The 21,592-nt window shown below is 32.7% G+C and overlaps 1 protein-coding gene across 1 annotated transcript in view; it reads left to right on the top strand.

The window, feature by feature from the left end:
* The window catches only part of LOC115884845, a 30,997-nt gene that overhangs the window by 5,021 nt on the left and 4,384 nt on the right, over window positions 1-21,592 (top strand). Inside the window, exon 2 of the mRNA XM_030903550.1 lies at window positions 12,356-12,556. Coding sequence (XP_030759410.1) covers window positions 12,356-12,556 — 201 coding nt within the window. The remainder of the gene's footprint in view (window positions 1-12,355; window positions 12,557-21,592) is intronic.

Here is a 21,592-nt window from a genome sequence, read left to right as displayed (position 1 = left end):
TTATAAAGATAGACCGAGCATCTCATTCATAAATGCTCGTTGGTAGTGTATCAAACATTCCAATGTGTCAAACAAAGACAGAAGAGACAGAGAAGTCTAAAATTTCCGACCCCGGCAACCGAGCCGGCAACTAGGCGCATTTGGATTGTTCTAATGGCCAGTGGCGTATCGTTTTTTGGAACGAATTTAATTAGTAAAGTAAAAGTAAATTAATTAGTAAAATTTTTACTCCATATTAATATACTACATTAACACTTTTTCCACCGAAAACCACCGAAAAATACTGAGTTTTGTTATAAGGTCTAATATAATAATATAATTAATATCCCACATATACCTTTGTTGAAACGTTAGTAGGTAGTTTTCGAAAATCGCTCCAACGTCGATTTTCAATTTAAACTTTCAGTTACTTCTATATAAACTTTCAGTTACTCTTGAATATTTACAGGTTTTACAATTTGTGGTTGGTGACTTTTCTTTCAATTTTTTTTCAGAATATGGAGGCAATGGTAAAGCACATTTTAGACATTTTTGTAAACATAGGTGGCCGGAACATATTTTCAAACTTTTTTGAAAACAAATTTTCAAATTTAATCTTTATATAACTTTATAAAGATTTGCCATTAAATTTCCATTCCAGAAATATCTAGGGTTGCCACCTGTCCTTTTTTGAAAAGGACAGTCCTTTTTTAGAATAACTTGCCCTTTTGACTTTTTTTGACTTAAAAAGTTATTTTTATTTTTGTATTTTCCGTGAGAAAATTACCTACAGCAAACAGAAATATTCTTTTCGTCCAAATTTAATTAGAGATGTTATAAAACTTGTAAATAAATTTTTCTTGTTTAGAATAGGCAACATTATTTAGAACTTCCCGTTTAAGCTGAAATGATAGTTTAGGTTTTAGTTTTACCTTTTTTGATCTAAAAAGAACTTCAAAATTAGTAATTAGTAACGATTTAGTTAGTTCGCAATCGATAGCTTCCTGTGAAGTACTGTGTAATAGTTGTTTAATCTTGTATTATTAATAACTTCCTATACCTAAAATCAATATTTAATGAGAAAATTCTTTTTTTGAAAATATGAGACAAGATTTGACTCTTTCGGTCTTCTTCTTGTATTATGATGGCTCTGATACGAGGCAATTACCTTTTAGTAAAGGCTGGCCGGACGTTGGAAAACGCGGGGCCATAGTATTTGAGAAGAAGAAGAAGAAGAATTACCTTTTAGTCTCTCAATAGAAGGCATTTATCATTAAAAGTATCAAATCTGTGTGCTACAGTATGGGATTTCTGTCGCATAATAATGAATATTACGTTTATTTACAAATCCATTACTTAGGTAGCTTAATCAGACAAACAAATTGTAGTTAAACGTCCCAATCTTCATGAACTGTATTAAGCATATGTATTGCGGTTTGAATCACCCTGTATGTTGACAAACATATTTTGAAAATATGCGTTACAATGGCCCCGATCTTATGTAAAGATTGAAATAAAAATCACAAACCAAAAACGTAATAGGTAAAAAGCTTTTTTGGAGGCCTGGGTCACTCTGTATATAGGTATGTATAAAACTAGTAGCCTAAGAATTATTTACAATTCGTCCCATTCTAAATAAAGGTAAACATACCGTACAAATAACTCTAGGAAGAGGTATTTGTATTGTACGGTGGTAAAAAACTTGTCTAAACAAGACCGAAGGGGCAGATATAAGATATAATAAAGCAATAAAATGTAAAAAAGAAGGGGTAAACACCTTTGTTTATTTATTGACCAAAATTCCTTTAGAATATCGTATATAATGACCAAAATATAACGCAATTTAAAAAAAATGTCACTTTCTGGCATATAATAAAGTTTCAAATGCAACGTTTATATTCAAATTTGTTATGATCTACAACAGTTAGGTAGTAATTGAAACGAATTATAATTCAATTACCGGCTACTACGTTCTTGTTTTAATAGATCAAAATTCAACAAAAATAATTAGAAATTATTTAATTGTGAGAGGCTCCCTTGTGGGACGCCTATGTACGGCGATTACGGGGCGGCGGAAACAATACCTACCTGTGAAAAGACAAATTCGGGTAATTTGAGCTTATTTTTCCAGACATTTGACATTGTCGTACCATATTGAAAAATCGCAGATTCAAAAGTACGTTAAACAAAAGCAAAAACTACTGAAAAACACTGAAAAATTCACTTCGGACTTGATTCCGACTTCAAACACACCGTAAGCTAAACGTAGTACGCTATAACGGACCAAGGACCGTCGCGAGGGGTGGTGGGACGGACCAAGGGGACGGACAGCTCATTTCATTCTGGAAGACTAGCAGCGACGTTGCCAATAGTTCTAGACGTTTCAGCACATTAAACAGTAAACATGTCCTTTAATAGTAACGCATATATCCTCTGGTTAATAACATATTATTACGCATGCTTCTTTAAAAATAAACTATTAATTTAATTAAGAAATTGAGATTTATTGATATCCGGTGAAGGTTTTAAAGTCACCTTTTCTGCAAATCAAACTAAGTAGATAGGCGCAAATTTGAGATGTGGCAATGTCGCCTTCTCTATCTCAGTTGGTTTTTACAACACGTAGTCAACCTCCGATTGTTTGATCGGGTTAAAATGCACAATGTGATATCTGTTCTTACTAAATCTATGCTAAAACGTCATATTGCCAAAAGGAATGATCCCCCACGTACCTTAAATGAATTGAAAATTGCTGCGCGCGAAATATGGGAAGCCATTCCTCAAATTGCATTGAGGCTCGAGTAGGCAATACAGACTATTAGTTGTGAGAAATAATTAAAATTGTTTTCAATATTTTCTGTTTAAAATGAAATTTGTTTTTGTTGATTTTCACTCATTATGAAATAAACTTATAATAACAGCCTAGTTGCACATTTTTAATTTTATATTAGATAGTCGTGTAGTAAGCCAATATGTCCAAAAAATATAAAAGGAATCATATTGGGTCCAAAATAAAATAAAAATATCGTTATATGCAATAATTTTGGCCATGTCTGTATTTCTTGTTTAAAAAAGATTAATCAATATATTTGATTTGTTGACCCAACATATTATAGCTACAAGCAAAATGTAAACAACCTGTTTGTTCCAAGCATTCTTATATTTTTCTATATAAAACATGGCCTTATTCTACATTGTATTTGCAATATTTTGTATTTAATCTAAATCAATTTTTTAACATTTTTCATGCTCTATTTGGAAAACAATTTTATCTAAATCAATTTTTGATGGACTTTGCACTTTGATTCGTGTACAAAACTCATTACAGTGCCTTAAAACAACAGTATTAAGCCTAAACTAGCTGTTTTTCGATATAAACATCTATTTTTGCTAATTCCCGGGCCTTCGAAATCAGTCATCTTCCCCAGCCGTTGCTGCTTCGTCGATAATCAGGAGATAAACAACACTGTATGCGTTAAAACATTGTTTATTTTCGTTGGAAGACAATAAATCCAAACGAATTCGCGTCTTAAACGTAATTACACACACATTAACATAATGTTTACCTTAGCGTCCTCCGCAAACCTCAAATTGACTCAAAAAGCAGCCAGATCAAAAAAAGAATCAATGTAAATGCATTAAAAATATGTTTTAAGCAGTTTCCTGAGCTTTGATCGTGTTTTGAGCTAAATTTAACGTCCCTTGTGCAATTTAACTAATATAATCAACTACACTGATGACGTCGGTGCGGCACCCAGGTTTCGCTCCCATATAACATGGTGGGGACTATAATTGCTCGGTACACTGCAAGTTTCGTTTTTCTGCTCAAGTCTTGATTGTAGAAAACCCTGTCTTTTAATTTCCAGAATGCTCTTGAGGCGCTGCTAATCCTGTGCTGAATTTCAGAGTCAATATTGGCCTTTTCCGAAATCAAACTACCGAGGTAATTGAATTCCGCTACATATTCCAATAGTTCTTCTCCGATTTTTATAGCCTTGTTGTGATCTTCCGGGGGAGTACACATGATTTTAGTTTTATCGATGTTCAGCATAAGTTCCAAAGCCTCGTATGCCCATGTATATGTGTTCAACATTTCTTGCAATTGTTGTAACGTATTTGCACGTTACAACAATTGCAAATTACAACAACTTTGAGCACAGTCATCAGCGTATTGAAGTTCTGTGATCAATTTTGTACGTGTTTTTGCCCTGAGTCTTTTTATGTTGAACAGACCGTCGCGCCGCGCCGGCGCCGTTGCGTCGTATCTGTGTCTAATGCCCAAACTTCTCTCCTGCAGTTTGCTGTCCACTATAATAGGAGCGCTGCCAAAGGCGCTGCCATAAATATATTGAATAGGAGAGGCGCTAAGACACATCCGTGCCTAACGCCTGTGTTTGTTAAGAAGGGATCGCTCAGTGATCCATGATAATGACACTCTTGATTTGTTGTTGTTATGGAGGCTTTTACACACTGTAAGAAATTGGTTGGCTACTCCGAACTTTTTCATAATTGCCCAAAGTGCATCTCTGTTCACGGAGTCGAAGGCTTTTGTTAGATCGATGAATGCAACATAAAGTTTAGACTGTTGCTCTTTTACTTTTTTCTATAGTTGGCGGATGGAGAATATGGAATCGACGGTATCGCGGTTGGTGCGAAAATCCGTTTGCGATTCTGGGAGGATTTTTTCTATGGGTGCAGGCGGTTTGACAAAATTTTTGCAAGAATTTTTCCTCCAATAGCCAGTAGTGAAATTCCTCGGTAATAGGTCCCCAGTCTGACGCACTTCCTTTGTTCTTAATTATATTCACTATATGGAAAATTGAATATTACACATTTTAATATGGCAACACTGTCGGTTTCAGTTCCACACCGTCTTCAATATATCTTTGCTGGCATCCTGGCCGAATTAGAGAAAATAAGTGTTTTATGCGTTGGCCGCAGAACGATTGGTGGCTTCACCGTATAGCATTTGAGACGTAAAGGGAAATGAAATCAGCCTTGTAACGAATTCGTCCATTAGGTTGCGTATCTTACTAATTCTTTCAATCAACGTTATTATCAAAAAATGACTATACCTCTGCGGCGGATTCATCTTTTCAAAAATTAGAACTGACCTCCATTACTGCTTCAGTGGAACTGACAGGAAGACCAACTGTTAGATATAACATTTTTTATGGCTCTGAGTTAAACCGTATAATTTTTGTGAGTGGCGTTAAAAAATTGAAATAACATAATTTATTGCCTGATATGTTTTCTCAGCTCAAACCAAAAGAAACATGGTAATTATAGAGATTTGTTTGATATGAAAACAACTTCGACGGATTTAACGTTCAGTTTTACTACGAATGACCGGTTAATAAAACCATTTCACGCAATTTTGTTTAGTTTTCAAAATAAACATTTCGAAAAATTGAGGATTTCGATGTTTGTTTGTAGGAATAACGCGCGTTTTGCGTCTCGATAATAATATGTTTGAGAGCTTAGAAAAAAGAATGAATTTATATAAGTATATGGTTGAAATTATGAATAAGATTATTAAAAAGAAGGTAAAGCAAGAGAGCAATAATATCATCTAAAAGAGGCAGTCCTATCATCTAAAAGCAATCCGAGTAATACCACTCGTCATTTCAAGCAATGGTCTGGTTCACATTGATTTTGTGAAGAACTTAAAGGAGCTGAAGCTACCAGAAAATATCATAAGTCAATGTATTAAAGCAGCTATTTTGGGTACGGTGAACATAGTCCGCAGAGTAATGAACATGGAGCCTCATGGTACAACCGATAGAACCGTGAAAAAAAAAATAAAAAAAAATATATAAAAAAAATCTCAAAAATAACTTGGAAAGAAGTACGACAGGTAGACGCGATATCCCCCAAAGCTGTTTACAGCAACAGTAGAAGAAATCTTCCGTCAACTAGACTGGTCAACCAACAAAAGATTGAAAATGGAGAATATCTTAACCATCTAAGATTCGCTGTTGACATAGTCCTAATTCAATAATCATATTCAAAACAAAATAAATAATCACTGGCGGACTAAGGGGGGCGGAAGGGGCGGTCCGCCCCGTGCCCCGTCCTTTAGGGGGCCTCCAAATCTCAATAAGTAATTTTTTATTCAACTGGCAAACAAGACCAATTTGTGTTCAGTAGTTATGAAGCAATTTGTAGGTTGAGTATGCAAATCATACGTATACGCAAACTATAAACAGTATAAATAGAAGCAGATATTTATTTAATTATCAATTATCAGGCCCCAGTAATTCTCAATGGCATTTTCTATTTAGGAAATTAAATCAAGGGGTAATTTTCGACGCAATCCCCTGCTTTCTAGTACTGCTATTAAAAATGAGTTAGCTCGCCTTGAAGGAGTAAATGTCTCAAGAAAGACCATAGCAAGAAGACTCCATGACAGAGAATTACATTTAAGGAGGTCTCTACGTGTTCCGAAGCTTAATTTACAGCACCAAATTACGCGCCTACAATGGGCAGAGGAGATGAGAGCAAATGGACCTAATTGGAATTTCGTCATGCTTAGTGATGAAACAAGAATAGGCCTAGTGTCAGACTCGCGACGAACGTCTGGAGAGCATCTGGAAGACGAGCACGCTTGAATGTAGCTCAACCCCGTGTCCCGTTTCAAGGGGGAAGCATTATGGTATGGGCAGGTATAATGCACGGAGCTCGAACTCCTCTTGTTTTTACTGATGGCACAATGACAGGTGCCTCATATCTTAGAGACGTTTTAGAGCCTATTGTGCGTCCATTTCGAGGGGCAGTGGAGGATGAATCTGTTTGCATGGACGATAATGCTCCTCCCCGTCGCACTTTAGCGGTTTGCGAATTTTGTGAAGAAGGGGGTATAAGAAAACTGTGGCGGCTACCGATGTCTCCAGATATGAATGTGATCGAGCATGCTTGGGACATGCTAAAACGCCATATTGCCAAAAAGGAATGATCACCTTAAATGAATTGAAAATTGCTACGCGCGAAACATGGGAAGCCATTCCTCAACATCTTCTGGACAACTTAATTGAGAGCATGCCACGTCGTCTCACAGCTTGCATTGAGGCTCGAGGAGGCAATACAGACTATTAGTTGTGAGAATTAATTAAAATTGTTTTCAATATTTTCTGTTTAAAATGAAATTTGTTTTTGTTGATTTTCACTCACTACGAAATAAAATTATAATAACAGCCTAGTTGCATTTAGATTTTTAATTTTATAGTAGTCGTGTAGTAAGCCAATATGTCTAAAAATATAAAAAAGAATCATATTAGATAAATATTTGTAAATATAAAAATATGCACATAAACTACATTATACATTATAAATTACCTAAATCGTTTTAACAGCAAGTTGTTCTATTTTTACAACTCTAGAGTATATTTTCACACGATCCTTGACCATATTTCTTTCAATTTTTCGATTCCGACTTATAATTTCATATTTTAACACATGCTCATTAGTTAACAGCCTATTTTAACTAAATAAAATAAACTAATAAAGCTCGAAAATTGGAAAATAACCAAAATTTATTAGTTTTTTTTTCTTCTATTAATACGAAAAAAAAATATTTATGTCTACTGAGAATTATTAATATACAGTACTGTCATATTTCTGTCAACAATCAGTTTATAAATCTATTATACGTTTCACTGGATACATATTTTTAAAATATATATTAATCAGTTCAATTTTAATAACTACATGGTGTTTATTTTCTGTTTTATTTTTTTGTACAGGGTGAGTCAACTTCATTTTATTTCGTGTTTTGAAAATCATAAAAAAATGTTCAATAGGAAATTGATTTCGAGAAGTTAAGGTTCAAAATTTAAAATTATTTTTGACCATATACGGTGCTTAAAAAAATCGTGACATATTCAACATATTTTTTTTAAATTTTATAAACACCTTTTTCAATTAAAAATGCTGTCTATTATACCGGGTGCGTCTCAAAAGTGGCTCACCCTTATAATTTTTTTATTTTTTCAGATACAATAACGACATTTGGTATGTTAGTTGACATAAATTAAGATTGATTGACATATTTAATTGTTTCCTGTCACTTCCGGTTTCACCGGAAATGACTACAACTTTTGATTCTTAAATGACACCCTCGGTATTTTTTTGCTTTATTTGTTAGAAAATAAAACACTCCGAATAGAATGACATATCATATGTCAACTTTTAACAATTTCGCATATGGTTTATTTGAAATTGTAACATGCGATTCATAACGACAATTTCACTCGAAATACCAAGTGTGTGGTATCAAATTATTCGTAAAAAAATTCTTTTTCCAAATGTGCTTATGAGCCACCCTCGTTCCATTTGAAAAAATTGGGATATGATTAAAAATACAATTTGGGCATATTTTAACCGGAGAGGACAAGACACTAAAAACATTAGACAATAAAATCTATTTTTCCAAGGATCCTTGATTAAAAATTAATGTTTTAACAAAGTCATGGCACTCTACATTGAAATTTAAAATACAATTTGTTTTTGAGGGCATATTTTTTTCTATTGAATAAAGTAAAAAAATATCGAGGATGCCATTTAAAATTCAAAAGTTATAGTAATTTCCGGTGAAACAGGAAGTGACCAAAAACAATTGAATACGTCAATCAATCCTAATTTATGTCATATACTAACATACCAAATCTCATTTTTTTATTTGAAAAAAATAAAAAAGTTATAGGGATGATCCACTTTTGAGACGCACCCGGTATACTGAATCAAAATGTTGAGATTTAGGCGGAAGTTTGAAACATCCTGTGGAATCATTTAACAAAGTAAGGAATTTATAAACCATTTTATCGTCAAAGTATATCTTTTCTCCTTAGTTTGATTTTTGATACATCTCAATAGCTTTGTTTTTGTTGAAGAGTTTTGCTTTTGAAGAATATGGTAACGATTAACAACAAAATTTAATTTTAATCTTAATCTACACACAGACTCGACCTTAAAACTACTTATTCATCATATCGTAGAATGTAGAATGAATGAGAGCAGCGGACGAAAAAACGCGCGATGTTTGTTAAATTGTAAGACAACGCCCCCTAGCGTCTACGTTCAAAAGTTTAGTATTATTGTTTATATGGTACAATATAGAGTAAGAAACGCTCTTTTAAACGAGCCCTCGCTTGTTAGATTCCGATCGTCCAGTCCAGAGTTATTAATATTTAAATAAAAACAGATCTAACCTTCCCCCACCACTTTATTTTAGTGGATAGGGGAAAATGGCTCTAACAAAAAATATTCAAAATTTACTGGAGATTATGAAGCTATTACTTATAGTACACCTTATCTAGGCAAAATTGTGTAAAAACTCCATTTTCTTATTTTTTGTTGCAGTTGCGCCCCCCTAGCGGTCGTTCTACAAACTTGAAAATAATTTCCAGCAATTTCTCATAGACTCTTTAGTTATAAATATTTTTTTCCGCAGCCTCTACGGCTAATACTTTCCGAGATACAGCCGAGAGCTATCCTTAGTGGGACACCCGGTACATTACTTTAATTTGTGCTAAATTCATTTTGAGACCTACTTTATTGCTGGCTGTATTTAGTTCGTTAATTTGTGTTTGTAGTTCTTCAGGACTATTGGCAATTAGGACCATGCCATCAGCGAATCTTAGATGGTTAAGATTACTTAAGTTTATCTAATACTTGCCCTTATTTAAAAAAACACCTTGTGTATGTTTAAAATTAATAGATACTTCTTTTCATTTATATATTTTCTGGTTGTATTAATTTTTTACAAATTATTTTCTCATACCAATTTATTTTTTTTATAATTTCATTTACGAACTAAAATGCATTCTTTTATCATTTTTCTTCAACTCCAAATGAAATTTTCTACTACAATATGACAAACTACGTTAAACTGGGTCAATTCTGTCGGAAAAATAATCAACACTGGCACATCAGTCGCCAATCACAGTGCCTTGTGGCGTCGTGCCAAAAGTTCAAGTTACACCTCTTGCCAGTTTAGATTTAACACATTTTCTCTCAAAGCAATAACATTTAATTTGTCATAATACTAATGTAATTATGATAAATTAAATGGCTGCAATATGCACATATGTATATACCTACGGATATATACGGAGTGATTCATAAGTAATCTAATAAATTTTAGGAAATTGTTTTCTCCTTAGCTTTTCTATATCTAAAAATGTTCATGTACTTTAAAGTATAATATTTTGTTCTAGTTATAACTGAAGTATTTGACTTTTTAGTCTTTTTTAAACTAAATATAAAAAATACTATATTGTGTCTATTATACGAGGGAAAATCTAATAAATAACACAACACTGATGGAAATAGTAGAAGAATATATACAGGGTGGTCCGAATTGTATTCCGGAAACTTCGGCAGCATATTCTGCAGATCAAAATAAGTAAAAATATTCGTATATATGTATGTCCAAAAATGCTTAGTTTCGGAGATACAAGATGTAGAAGTTTCATTTTTATTTCGATTTTTTCCAAATAATTTCTGCAGTAACGTCAATATTTGGATTAAAATTGGTGTCTGGGAGTTTTTTGACATGAGAAATTTGATTTTGATGTCAATATGACTCCTACTAGTAGAGGGCGCCACCTTTTTTAATTTTTAACTGGTTTGAAGAGTAATAACTTTTCGTCCGTACCTGTATAAAACTACTGAGTAAAAAAATATACATTTACGACGCTTTTTACGTAAAAAAGGTCTCTTGGTACAAATAGCTTCGAGTAATGGTTTTCGAGATATTTGGAATCGAAATTATCAATACCTGTCATCATTGACATAAATTACACATGTTGACTAAATAGTTATTAGACTGAGATCATAAATTTGAAATGTTTTTGTACCTAAAGTTCAATAAAAACTGTTTTATCATCATTTTTTTACACAAAAAATATGATTAATTTAAAAAAATAAAAATTTCCCAAATTTATTATTTCAGTGAAATAAAACTATCTACTCAACGTGTTTATTTTTCGTCAATAATGGCATGTATTGACTATTTCCATTCTAAATATCTTGAGAACGGTTGCTCGTAGCGATTTTTACAAAGAGATATTTTTTACGTAAAAAATTACAGAGATATATATTTTTCCCCTCGGTAGTTTTATACAGGTACCGACAAAAAGTTATTACGCTTCAAAACAGTTAAAACACATGTAGGTGGCGCCCTCTACTAGTAGGAGTCATATTGACATCAAAATCAAATTTCTCATGTCAAAAAACCCCCAGATACCAATTTTCATCTAAATATTGACGTTACTTCAGAAATTATTTGGAAAAAATCGAAATAAAAATGAAATTTCTACACCCTGTATCTCCGAAACTAAGCATTTTAGGACCTACATTTATACGAACTTTTTTACCTATTTTTATCTGCAGAATATGCTGCTGAAGTTTTCGGAATACAATTCGGACCACCCTGTATATTTGGAACAACTAATACACAGCTCGGGATATCTACTAACAAAAATCAACAGAAGAATTAAGTTAGCATGGAGTACTTATGGAAGAAACTCAATCATATTCAAATCTAGAATGCTACTTTATCTAAAGAAGAATGCATGCAAAACCTGGACATTTAAAATGGACATTATTAGGAAACTGCAGGTCGCAGAACGCTCAATGGAACGAAATATGCTGAGAATAACCAAAAAAGACCGTAAAATAATAATGTGGATACGACAAAAGACCCAGGTAATAGATGTCATCCACAGAATCAAATCTCTGAAGTGGAAATGGGCAGGACATCTAGCAAGAAAAATTGATAATAGATGGACCACAAAAATTACACCATGGTACCCACGAGGAACTAAGAGACCTAGAAGAAGACCAAATCTAAGATGGGACCATGATATTACGAAATTAGCAGGGATTACTTGGGCCCACATAGCCAAAAATAGACAACAATGGGCCTACAACTACAAAGAGAGTATCTAAATATGTGAGGGAGGCTACACCATAATTAGAAATGGTTGAATAAGCTGAAAATAATGATTATGATGATACGAGGGAAACACAAAATGTTGCTGTTTTAGTGAAAGTTTGAAGCATCCCAGAATGGTGTACTAAAGTCAGCAATTTAAAAACATCTTTATCATCCGATAGTTTGTTTTTTGATTTATCTCAATACAGTCTGTATGACTAGTAACAATTTTATTGCATGTATGTGTTTATCTATAGCTAAATATCTCTGTCACTGTTGGCAAGTTGTATTATTATTATTTGTTGGCAGCTATTCTTGCAGACATGGTTTTAAGTCCAGGAGCTATAACACACGATAAACCCTTAAAAGTGTACTTTTACTTAAATCTTTCAAACTAATCTGGTTTTTTAATCATTTTAAACTATTTTCTTTTAATTTCAGAAGTCCAAACATCAAATCCGTCTGCAAACAAGAGCACACCACTTCAAAATCCCAACCAAGGAATAGCCACACTAATTGTGATGATAGCAGTACTGACAATCATTATTTTGTTCTGTTGTTTCTCCGCACCTGGCATCAGAAGTCTCTGTAAAAGATATATCTTCAGATCGTGTCCTTATGATGATCCTAGTAGTGATAATGGTGAGTCTCGATGATTTAAAAACATTTAAATCAAGTCCGGAAGTTCCTGAAAACTTAGCGGATGTAGATAAGCTTAATATTTTTTTTTCGAAGTGTCAGAATTGCATTAATAGTACATCAAATAAAAAAAATAGATTTTTATAGACAAAATAAGCATGAAAAAATAGGGAATAATGTTCTAAATTTCAAACTAATAGATGAGGTATCGTTACATCAAATATTAAATTCTATTCGGTCTAATGCTGTCGGTGAAGATGATTTATTTTATCAATTAAAACACTAAAGCTGTTCATGCCTTACTGTGGTAAAGCGGTAATAAATATAATTAGTACTTCTATTTTAGACAATGTCTATCCCGAAATATGGAAAAGAGCTATTATAACACCTCTCTGTAAAATTTCCAAACCTTTAAATAACAACGATCTAAGACCCGTGAGTATATTGCCAGCAATTTCTAAAATTATAGAAAAACATCTACATAATCAAATTGTTTCATTTGTAGATTCAAATAAACTAATACCAGAATGCCAATCTGGTTTTCGTAAGAACTACAGCACTATCACTTGTTTACTGAAGCTGGTTAATGATATTAGAACAAATCAAGAAAATAAAAATATGACGTGTCTTAGCTTACCAGACTTTAGTAAAGCATTTGATACTCTAGACCATTCATTGCTCCTAGCAAAATTACAGTATTTTGGATTTTCAGACGGCTCTTTAGAATTGATAAAAAACCTTTTAAAAGATAGATCACGTTATGTTGTCATGAAACGGGGAAGTTTAAAACAAAAATCTAGTTATATTCCTATGATTTCTGGGGTTCCTCAGGGATCTATTCTGGGGCCATTTTTATTTTCGTTATATGTAGCTGATATGGATAAGGAATTACAGTTTTCTAAATTGCAGCAATATGCAGATGATTCTTAAATTTATTGCAAAATAGATACTAATAATTTGGCACAATTTCAGTTAAATTTTAACGACGATCTTAATAAAATTAATAAATATGCTCTGGATCATAATTTGAAATTAAATGCCGGTAAATCTTGTGTTATAGTATTTGGTAGTGATATAAACAAAATTACAAATTACATTACGGCTGGTAACATGAATATCCATATAGATAATGTTGCGATACCCATTGTTACAGAGACTAAAAATCTTGGAGTCTATTTCGATGCGAAGCTTTCTTTTCAGGCACATATAACTACTAAATTAAAGGCTGCTGATATAGGGTTGAAGAATTTTTCGTCTCTTAAGAAATATATACCATCAAAGACTAAGTATCAATTATGTGACACAATTATTTTATCTTTATTTGATTATGGCGATGTTGTTTATGGTACATCCATAAACGCTAGATTCTCTAGAAAAATCCAAATAGGTACTTCAAAACTCGTGTCTACGGTTTTCTTTTAACATTTCTTTTAGAGATCATATTACGCCACATCTTAAAAATTTATCTATTTTATCCATGACTAACAGACGACAATTTCATTTAATGACATTCATTTAGCGAATTTTAACTACATAGCAGCCTCCCTATTTGTTCTCATTGTTTCACTACGTTGACCATGATCATTCGACTAGACGAGTGCATTATTTTAAAATTCCTCAACACCGAACAGCTAACTTCCAAAAATCTTTCAGTTTCATGGCGCCACATTTGTGGAATAATATTTCTAATAACTTTAAATTTCAATCCTTTACAGATTATAAAAAACAAATTAAAAATCATTTACTAAATTCGTAAATATTATAATTTCTTCGACTGATTTGTGAGATCTTGTTTTTCTAATATGCCCGTCATTGGTTGCTGTTCCGGTTTTTACACTGTTTCATTATGCCTCTCTGCTTATCTCCGCTCATCCCTAATAAAATTATATTTTCACTTTTTTTATATAATTTTAATTTTTTTAATTTTGTTTATTTCTATAATTTAATTTATTTCTATTTTGTATTTGGGGTCGCACCACTCTGGCACTTTGTGCCATTGTATCGGTTTTTTAATCGCGGTGCGATCCCTTTAGACACACATTTATTAATATTAATATTATTCTGTAAAACTTAATAAAGATTAATAAAGGGGTCTAATAAAGAAATTTGAATTTGAATTTGAAAAACACTGTAGTGATGAACCAGACTGGTCTTGATTATTGGTCTTGCTGTTGCACAGATAGCAAAATCAAGACCAAAATCGACCAGTGCAAAACTTACGCAAAACTAAGACCAAGCATGCAAGACTCTTGGGGTCTTGCATTTTTATTTAAAATCTCATTTTTATAGGTAATAGCTGAAAAAACTATTGACAAATTGTAGAAATTCGAAGTCTTATATGAATAAACTAGCGTGTACCCGCGCCTTCGTTCGCGTCGAATTAATCATTTGTAATGGTGATGATAAAGCAAAGCAAGAATTTCCATTAACATACAAACTGGATAAAATTTTCTCACATTTATGTCAGCATGGTGGCGATATTATTATATAACTTGGTAATATTTGAGGGGTAGTTTCATCTCGTTGGAATTTGACTTTCGAAAAATCCGTTTGCCAAAAATAAGCTTTTTACGTCAAGCAGAATCGTGGTTAATCAATTACCCAACTTTTTGGAACACCCCGTATGATTTTTTAAAAAATTTCAAAATATGTAAATAAAAAAAATTATGCGTGTCCAAGCGTTTTCCCGAAAGACTAACCGTTTTTTAAATAACAAATATTGTAAAATTTGAGGGGAGTTCACACCCTCTTGGAATTTGAGATTCGGGAAACCCCTCCTTATCGAACCTCTACACTCCACAGTCAATCCGTTTTCAATCAAATCAGCTTTAGACGTCAAGTAGTATAAGCAGAATCGTGATTACTCAATGGTCATATTTTATGAAACACCCTGTATAAATTTTTAAAAATCTTAAAATATGTAAAACAACAAAATAAAATATACGTGTTTAAGCGTTTTTTCGGAAACTTGACCGTTTTTTAAATAAAAAATATTGTAATATTTGAGGGGTGGTTTCACCCTCTTGGAACTGGAATTTCGAAAAATCTCTTCTTATCGAACCTCTACACCTTATAATCTACCTGTATGCCAAAATTGAGCTTCTTACATTGAGTGGTTTGAGCAGGATCGCGATTAATCAGTATGTCAGTCACTTAAGGATTTTATATATTAGTATAGATTAGTATAGATTAGCTTCTAGTACTGGCATCGTCTTCAATAAAGAAATTTGTAGAAAATTATAGACACTTTTACACGTTAAGCAATATTTTTATAAATTGCATCTCATACTTTGTATCTCGTATTGGCCAGAGGTTATGTATTTTTGCTTGAAAACACACAAATATAAAGTAGATACGAATGTTCTTGGGTCAAAGCACTCCGATTACGACGGTTTATATTTAAACTACATGGAGCAATATCGCAGTTATTATTAACTCAGAGTAATAATATGATAAATAGGCATTAGAGTAAAATGAGTATAGACTTAATTTATTAATACCAAAACGAAAGTGTCTAGTAACTAATAAAGTGCTGAATTTTTCTCTTTCATTAAACAGGATTTGTCAGTTCTAATGTCATTTGTAATGTATGCAGTACTGCTCTCAAAGGTGAAAGACTATTATGATCATCATCATCATGACTTTCAGCTTATTCAACCATTTCTAATTATGGTGTAGCTTCCCTCACATACACACACCGGAAAAGTCTAGGGATATTACAACTTTATCCAGCCATCGTCAGTAATTTTATTATTTGCATTTCTGATATAATAAATTTAAAAAAAAACAAATAGTTTACAGGACGTATTGGAAATAAAAATGCGAAATTTACCGAATTTTTCAAATTTACCTTGATTTTTATTGAACTCAAAAAAATATACAATTTTTTTTTTATTCTAAACTGTGAATTAAAAAAAAGATAAAACCATTTTTACTTAATAAAGGGTATAGCCTCCTCGACTGTTCATTACAGCCCTACATCGTCTCTCCATGCTCCTGATCAGGTTGTCGATCTCTTCTTGAGGTACAGCCTACCACGCTGCATTCATGGCCCGAACCAGACCCCTACGAGTTTCACAAGGCATACCCATTCTCAAAATTCTTCTTTGGACCGCGTCCCATACATGCCCGATAGGGTTGAGGTCAGGAGATTGTGCCGGCCAGGATAAGATGTTTAATTGATGAGCATTGATAAACTCACTTCCCACTCTGGCTGTATGAAGCCGTGCATTGTCATGCATAAGAATGAAGTTTCTCCCAAAATCATTGGCATATGGTAACACGACAGGCTCAAGAATTAAATCACGATATGCGATTCCTGTTAGAAACCTTTCAAGAAAAACTAGATCGGTTTTTCGGCCTAACTGGACTCCCCAGACCATAACTGTTCCACCTTGATAAGGGTGCACTTCCTGAACATGATCCAACCGAATAAGATTTCCCGGCTGACATCTAGTATCTGAGTCTTTTGTCGTATCCACTCTATTCTTTTACGGTCTTTCTTGGTTATTCCCAGCATATTTCGTTCCATTGAGCGTTGTGCGACCTGCAGTTTCCTAAAGTTATAAAGTAAATGACATTCAATTATTGTTTTAATTACTACTTAACTCATGATATTTATTTATTTACACAACTTAAAGCTAAACTAAGAAATTATTGAATATTCCCTATTTTTATTTTAAGAAAAATGTTTTATAAATATATTTTTATTTTTTTATACAATAAATCTACGAATTCCAAGAAACGGTTTATGTAAGATGTGCATCCAGAATCCAGATCCAGGTGATAAATAAGTTTTGAAGTGTGCATTATGTTATGAACATGTTTTGTATGTCGAAAATACGCTACTCATAGCACGAAAAAAATGCTGTCTACCGTTTGGCAAGTGTTATCGACATTTTTCGAATTGCTGTGTCTATTTTCGGCTGTGTACATCAAAAGTCCCATTGTTTCGCCGAAATAACGCATTCACTACATCAAATTTAACAATACTACCCCATTACTCATCTTAAATGTTATTTTCCTATTTTTATACCATGAAATGCACATAATAAGTGTCTCTGAAATCTCAGACAGTCAGTTCTTTTGAATGCCTAACAAAAATCAACAGCTTCATGTCCTATTGAATAGTATTGTTAGCTTTGAATAAAAAGAGTCAGGAAGGAGTATAATGGTATCTCTCTATTCATACGTTAGAGATAGAGTCGACATCATAAACTTCCATTTTTGAGAGTTTTTCGGTTTAATGTTTCAATTCTAGGGCTTTTATGAGCTTATTTTATGTTATTTATTATTTATTCTAAAATTGGTTTTGTTTATCTAGAAGAAGTAGTATATCTAGAAGAATATTTTGTGTTACTTTGAACAGACAGCAGACTGACTGATTTTGCTGTCTACTTTACTATTATTGTTGGCTGTTTCTTTTGCTGTTTTTTGCTATCTGCGTTACTGTGTATATGCTGTCAGCTTTTATACCTCTACTAGCGTGTACCAGTTTTGGTACCAGCGACTTCGTTCGCGTCGAATTAATCATTTGTAATGGTGATGATAAAGCAAAGTAAGAATTTCCATTAACATACAAATTGGATAAAATGTTCTCACATTTATGTCAGCATGAGAAAAAACAATATGGCGATATTATTATATAATTTGGTAATATTTGAGGGGTAGTTTCATCTCGTTAGAATTTGATTTTCGAAAAATCCGTTTGCCAAAAATAAGCTTTATACGTCAAGCAGTTTAAGCAGAATCGTGGTTAAGAAATTGCCTAACTTTTTGGAACACCCTGTATGATTTTTTTAAAAAATTTCAAAATATGCAAAAAAACAAATAAATTATGCTTGTCCAAGCGTTTTCCCGAAAGACTAACCGTTTTTTAAATAACAAATATTGTAATATTTGAGGGGCGTTTTCACCCTCTTGGAATTTGAGATTCGCGAAACCCCTCCTTATCGAATCTCTACACCCCACAGTCAATCCGTTTGCCAAAAATCAGTTTTAAACGTCAATCAGTTTAAGCAGAATCGTGATTACTCAATGGTCATATTTTATGAAACACCCTGTATAAGTTTATAAAAAATCTTAAAATATGTAAAACAACAAAATAAGATATACGTGTTTAAGAGTTTTTCCGAAAAACTCACCGGTTTTTAAATAAAACATATTTTAATATTTGAGGGAAAGTTTCACCCCTTTAGAATTCCAGTTTCGAAAAATCCCTTCTTATCGAACCTCTACACCCTAAAGTCAATCTGTTTTCCAAAAATCAGCTTTTTACGTCAAGCGCTTTAAGCAGGATCGTGATTAATCAATGACCAGATTTTTCGAAACACCCTGTATACATTTTTAAAAAATCTTGAAATATGTAAAAAACAAAATAAAATATACGTGTTTAAGCGCTTTTTCGGAAACTTGACCGTTTTTGAAATACATATTGTAATATTTGAGGGGTGATTTCACCCTCTTGGAACTGGAATTTCGAAAAATCCCTTCTTATCGAACCTCTACACCCTAGAATCAACCTGTATGCCAAAATTGAGCTTCTTACGTTGAGTGGTTTGAGCAGGATCGTGATGAATCAGTGAGTCAGTCAGTTAAGGATATATTAGTATAGATAATTAATTTATCTTTCTTTAATAAAATATTTTGATCAAAAGAAAATAATATGTAAAAGCTGTACCGGTCAAGCTTAAGAACGTGACTAAAAGTTCATTTGGTATGATCTATAGATGTATCACTTTCAAACACTTTTGATAAAGCCTTTAACCATTGACTTTGATAAATAAAATTCTATATTGACACAGTCCTATATAAAATAGAATTATTCTGATTATTCGCACGAAACCACTGTGAAAATACGCTATTATTGGACATTTTAAAACCTAATTGACAGAAAAAATCAAAAGATTAATAGATAAAATCACTGGATGGCAAATAATAGTCTAATTTATCTTGTTCTGTAACCGAACAATAGATTTTTCTTCCGTTTTTTTGGACTCGGACCAAAAAATCTTAATCTTTCCGTTTTATGAACCGAAATTTCAGTTAAAACCGTAGATAAACGTCAATTGCGATTGATTTTTATGTATATATTTTTTTAATTTTTTTATACAATAAATCTACGAATTCCAAGAAACGGTTTATGTAAGATGTGCATCCAGAATCCAGATCCAGGTGATAAATAAGTTTTGAAGTGTGCATTATGTTATGAACATGTTTTGTATGTCGAAAATACGCTACTCACAGCACGAAAAAAAATGCTGTCTACCGTTTGGCAAGTGTTATCGACATTTTTCGAATTGCTGTGTCTATTTTCGGCTGTGTACATTAAAAGTCCCATTGTTTCGCCGAAATAACGCATTCACTACATCAAATTTAACAATACTACCCCATTACTCATCTTAAATGTTATTTTCCTATTTTTATACCATGAAATGCACATAATAAGTGTCTCTGAAATCTCAGACAGTCAGTTCTTTTGAATGCCTAACAAAAATCAACAGCTTCATGTCCTATTGAATAGTATTGTTAGCTTTGAATAAAAAGAGTCAGGAAGGAGTATAATGGTATCTCTCTATTCATACGTTAGAGATAGAGTCGACATCATAAACTTCCATTTTTGAGAGTTTTTCGGTTTAATGTTTCAATTCTAGGGCTTTTCTGGGCTTATTTTATGTTATTTATTATTTATTCTAAAATTGGTTTTGTTTATCTAGAAGAAGTAGTATATCTAGAAGAATATTTTGTGTTACTTTGAACAGACAGCAGACTGACTGATTTTGCTGTCTACTTTACTATTATTGTTGGCTGTTTCTTTTGCTGTTTTTTGCTATCTGCGTTACTGTGTATATGCTGTCAGCTTTTATACCTCTACTATCGTGTACCAGCTTTGGTACCAGCGACTTCGTTCGCGTCGAATTAATCATTTGTAATGGTGATGAGAAAGCAAAGTAAGAATTTCCATTAACATACAAACTGGATAAAATGTTCTCACATTTATGTCAGCATGAGAAAAAACAATATGGCGATATTATTATATAATTTGGTAATATTTGAGGGGTAGTTTCATCTCGTTAGAATTTGATTTTCGAAAAATCCGTTTGCCAAAAATAAGCTTTATACGTCAAGCAGTTTAAGCAGAATCGTGGTTAAGAAATTACCTAACTTTTTGGAACACCCTGTATGATTTTTTAAAAAAATTTCAAAATATGCAAAAAAACAAATAAATTATGCTTGTCCAAGCGTTTTCCCGAAAGACTAACCGTTTTTTAAATAAAAAATATTGTAATATTTGAGGGGCGTTTTCGCCCTCTTGGAATTTGAGATTCACGAAACCCCTCCTTATCGAACCTCTACACCCCACAGTCAATCCGTTTGCCAAAAATCAGTTTTAAACGTCAATCAGTTTAAGCAGAATCGTGATTACTCAATGGTCATATTTTATGAAACACCCTGTATAAGTTTATAAAAAATCTTAAAATATGTAAAACAACAAAATAAGATATACGTGTTTAAGAGTTTTTCCGAAAAACTCACCGGTTTTTAAATAAAAATATTTTAATATTTGAGGGAAAGTTTCACCCCTTTAGAATTCGAGTTTCGAAAAATCCTTCTTATCGAACCTCTACACCCTAAAGTCAATCTGTTTTCCAAAAATCAGCTTTTTACGTCAAGCGCTTTAAGCAGGATCGTGATTAATCAATGACCAGATTTTTCGAAACACCCTGTATACATTTTTAAAAAATCTTAAAATATGTAAAAAAACAAAATAAAATATACGTGTTTAAGCGCTTTTTCGGAAACTTGACCGTTTTTGAAATACATATTGTAATATTTGAGGGGTGATTTCACCCTCTTGGAACTGGAATTTCGAAAAATCCCTTCTTATCGAACCTCTACACCCTAGAATCAACCTGTATGCCAAAATTGAGCTTCTTACGTTGAGTGGTTTGAGCAGGATCGTGATGAATCAGTGAGTCAGTCAGTTAAGGATATATTAGTATAGATAATTAATTTATCTTTCTTTAATAAAATATTTTG

Source organism: Sitophilus oryzae, unplaced genomic scaffold (assembly GCF_002938485.1).
Source record: "Sitophilus oryzae breed Bouriz unplaced genomic scaffold, Soryzae_2.0 scaffold_358_pilon_pilon, whole genome shotgun sequence".
Classification (NCBI taxonomy): domain Eukaryota; kingdom Metazoa; phylum Arthropoda; class Insecta; order Coleoptera; family Curculionidae; genus Sitophilus; species Sitophilus oryzae.
Note: the sequence above shows the minus strand (reverse complement) of the source record. Positions and strands in the feature narration are given on the sequence as shown.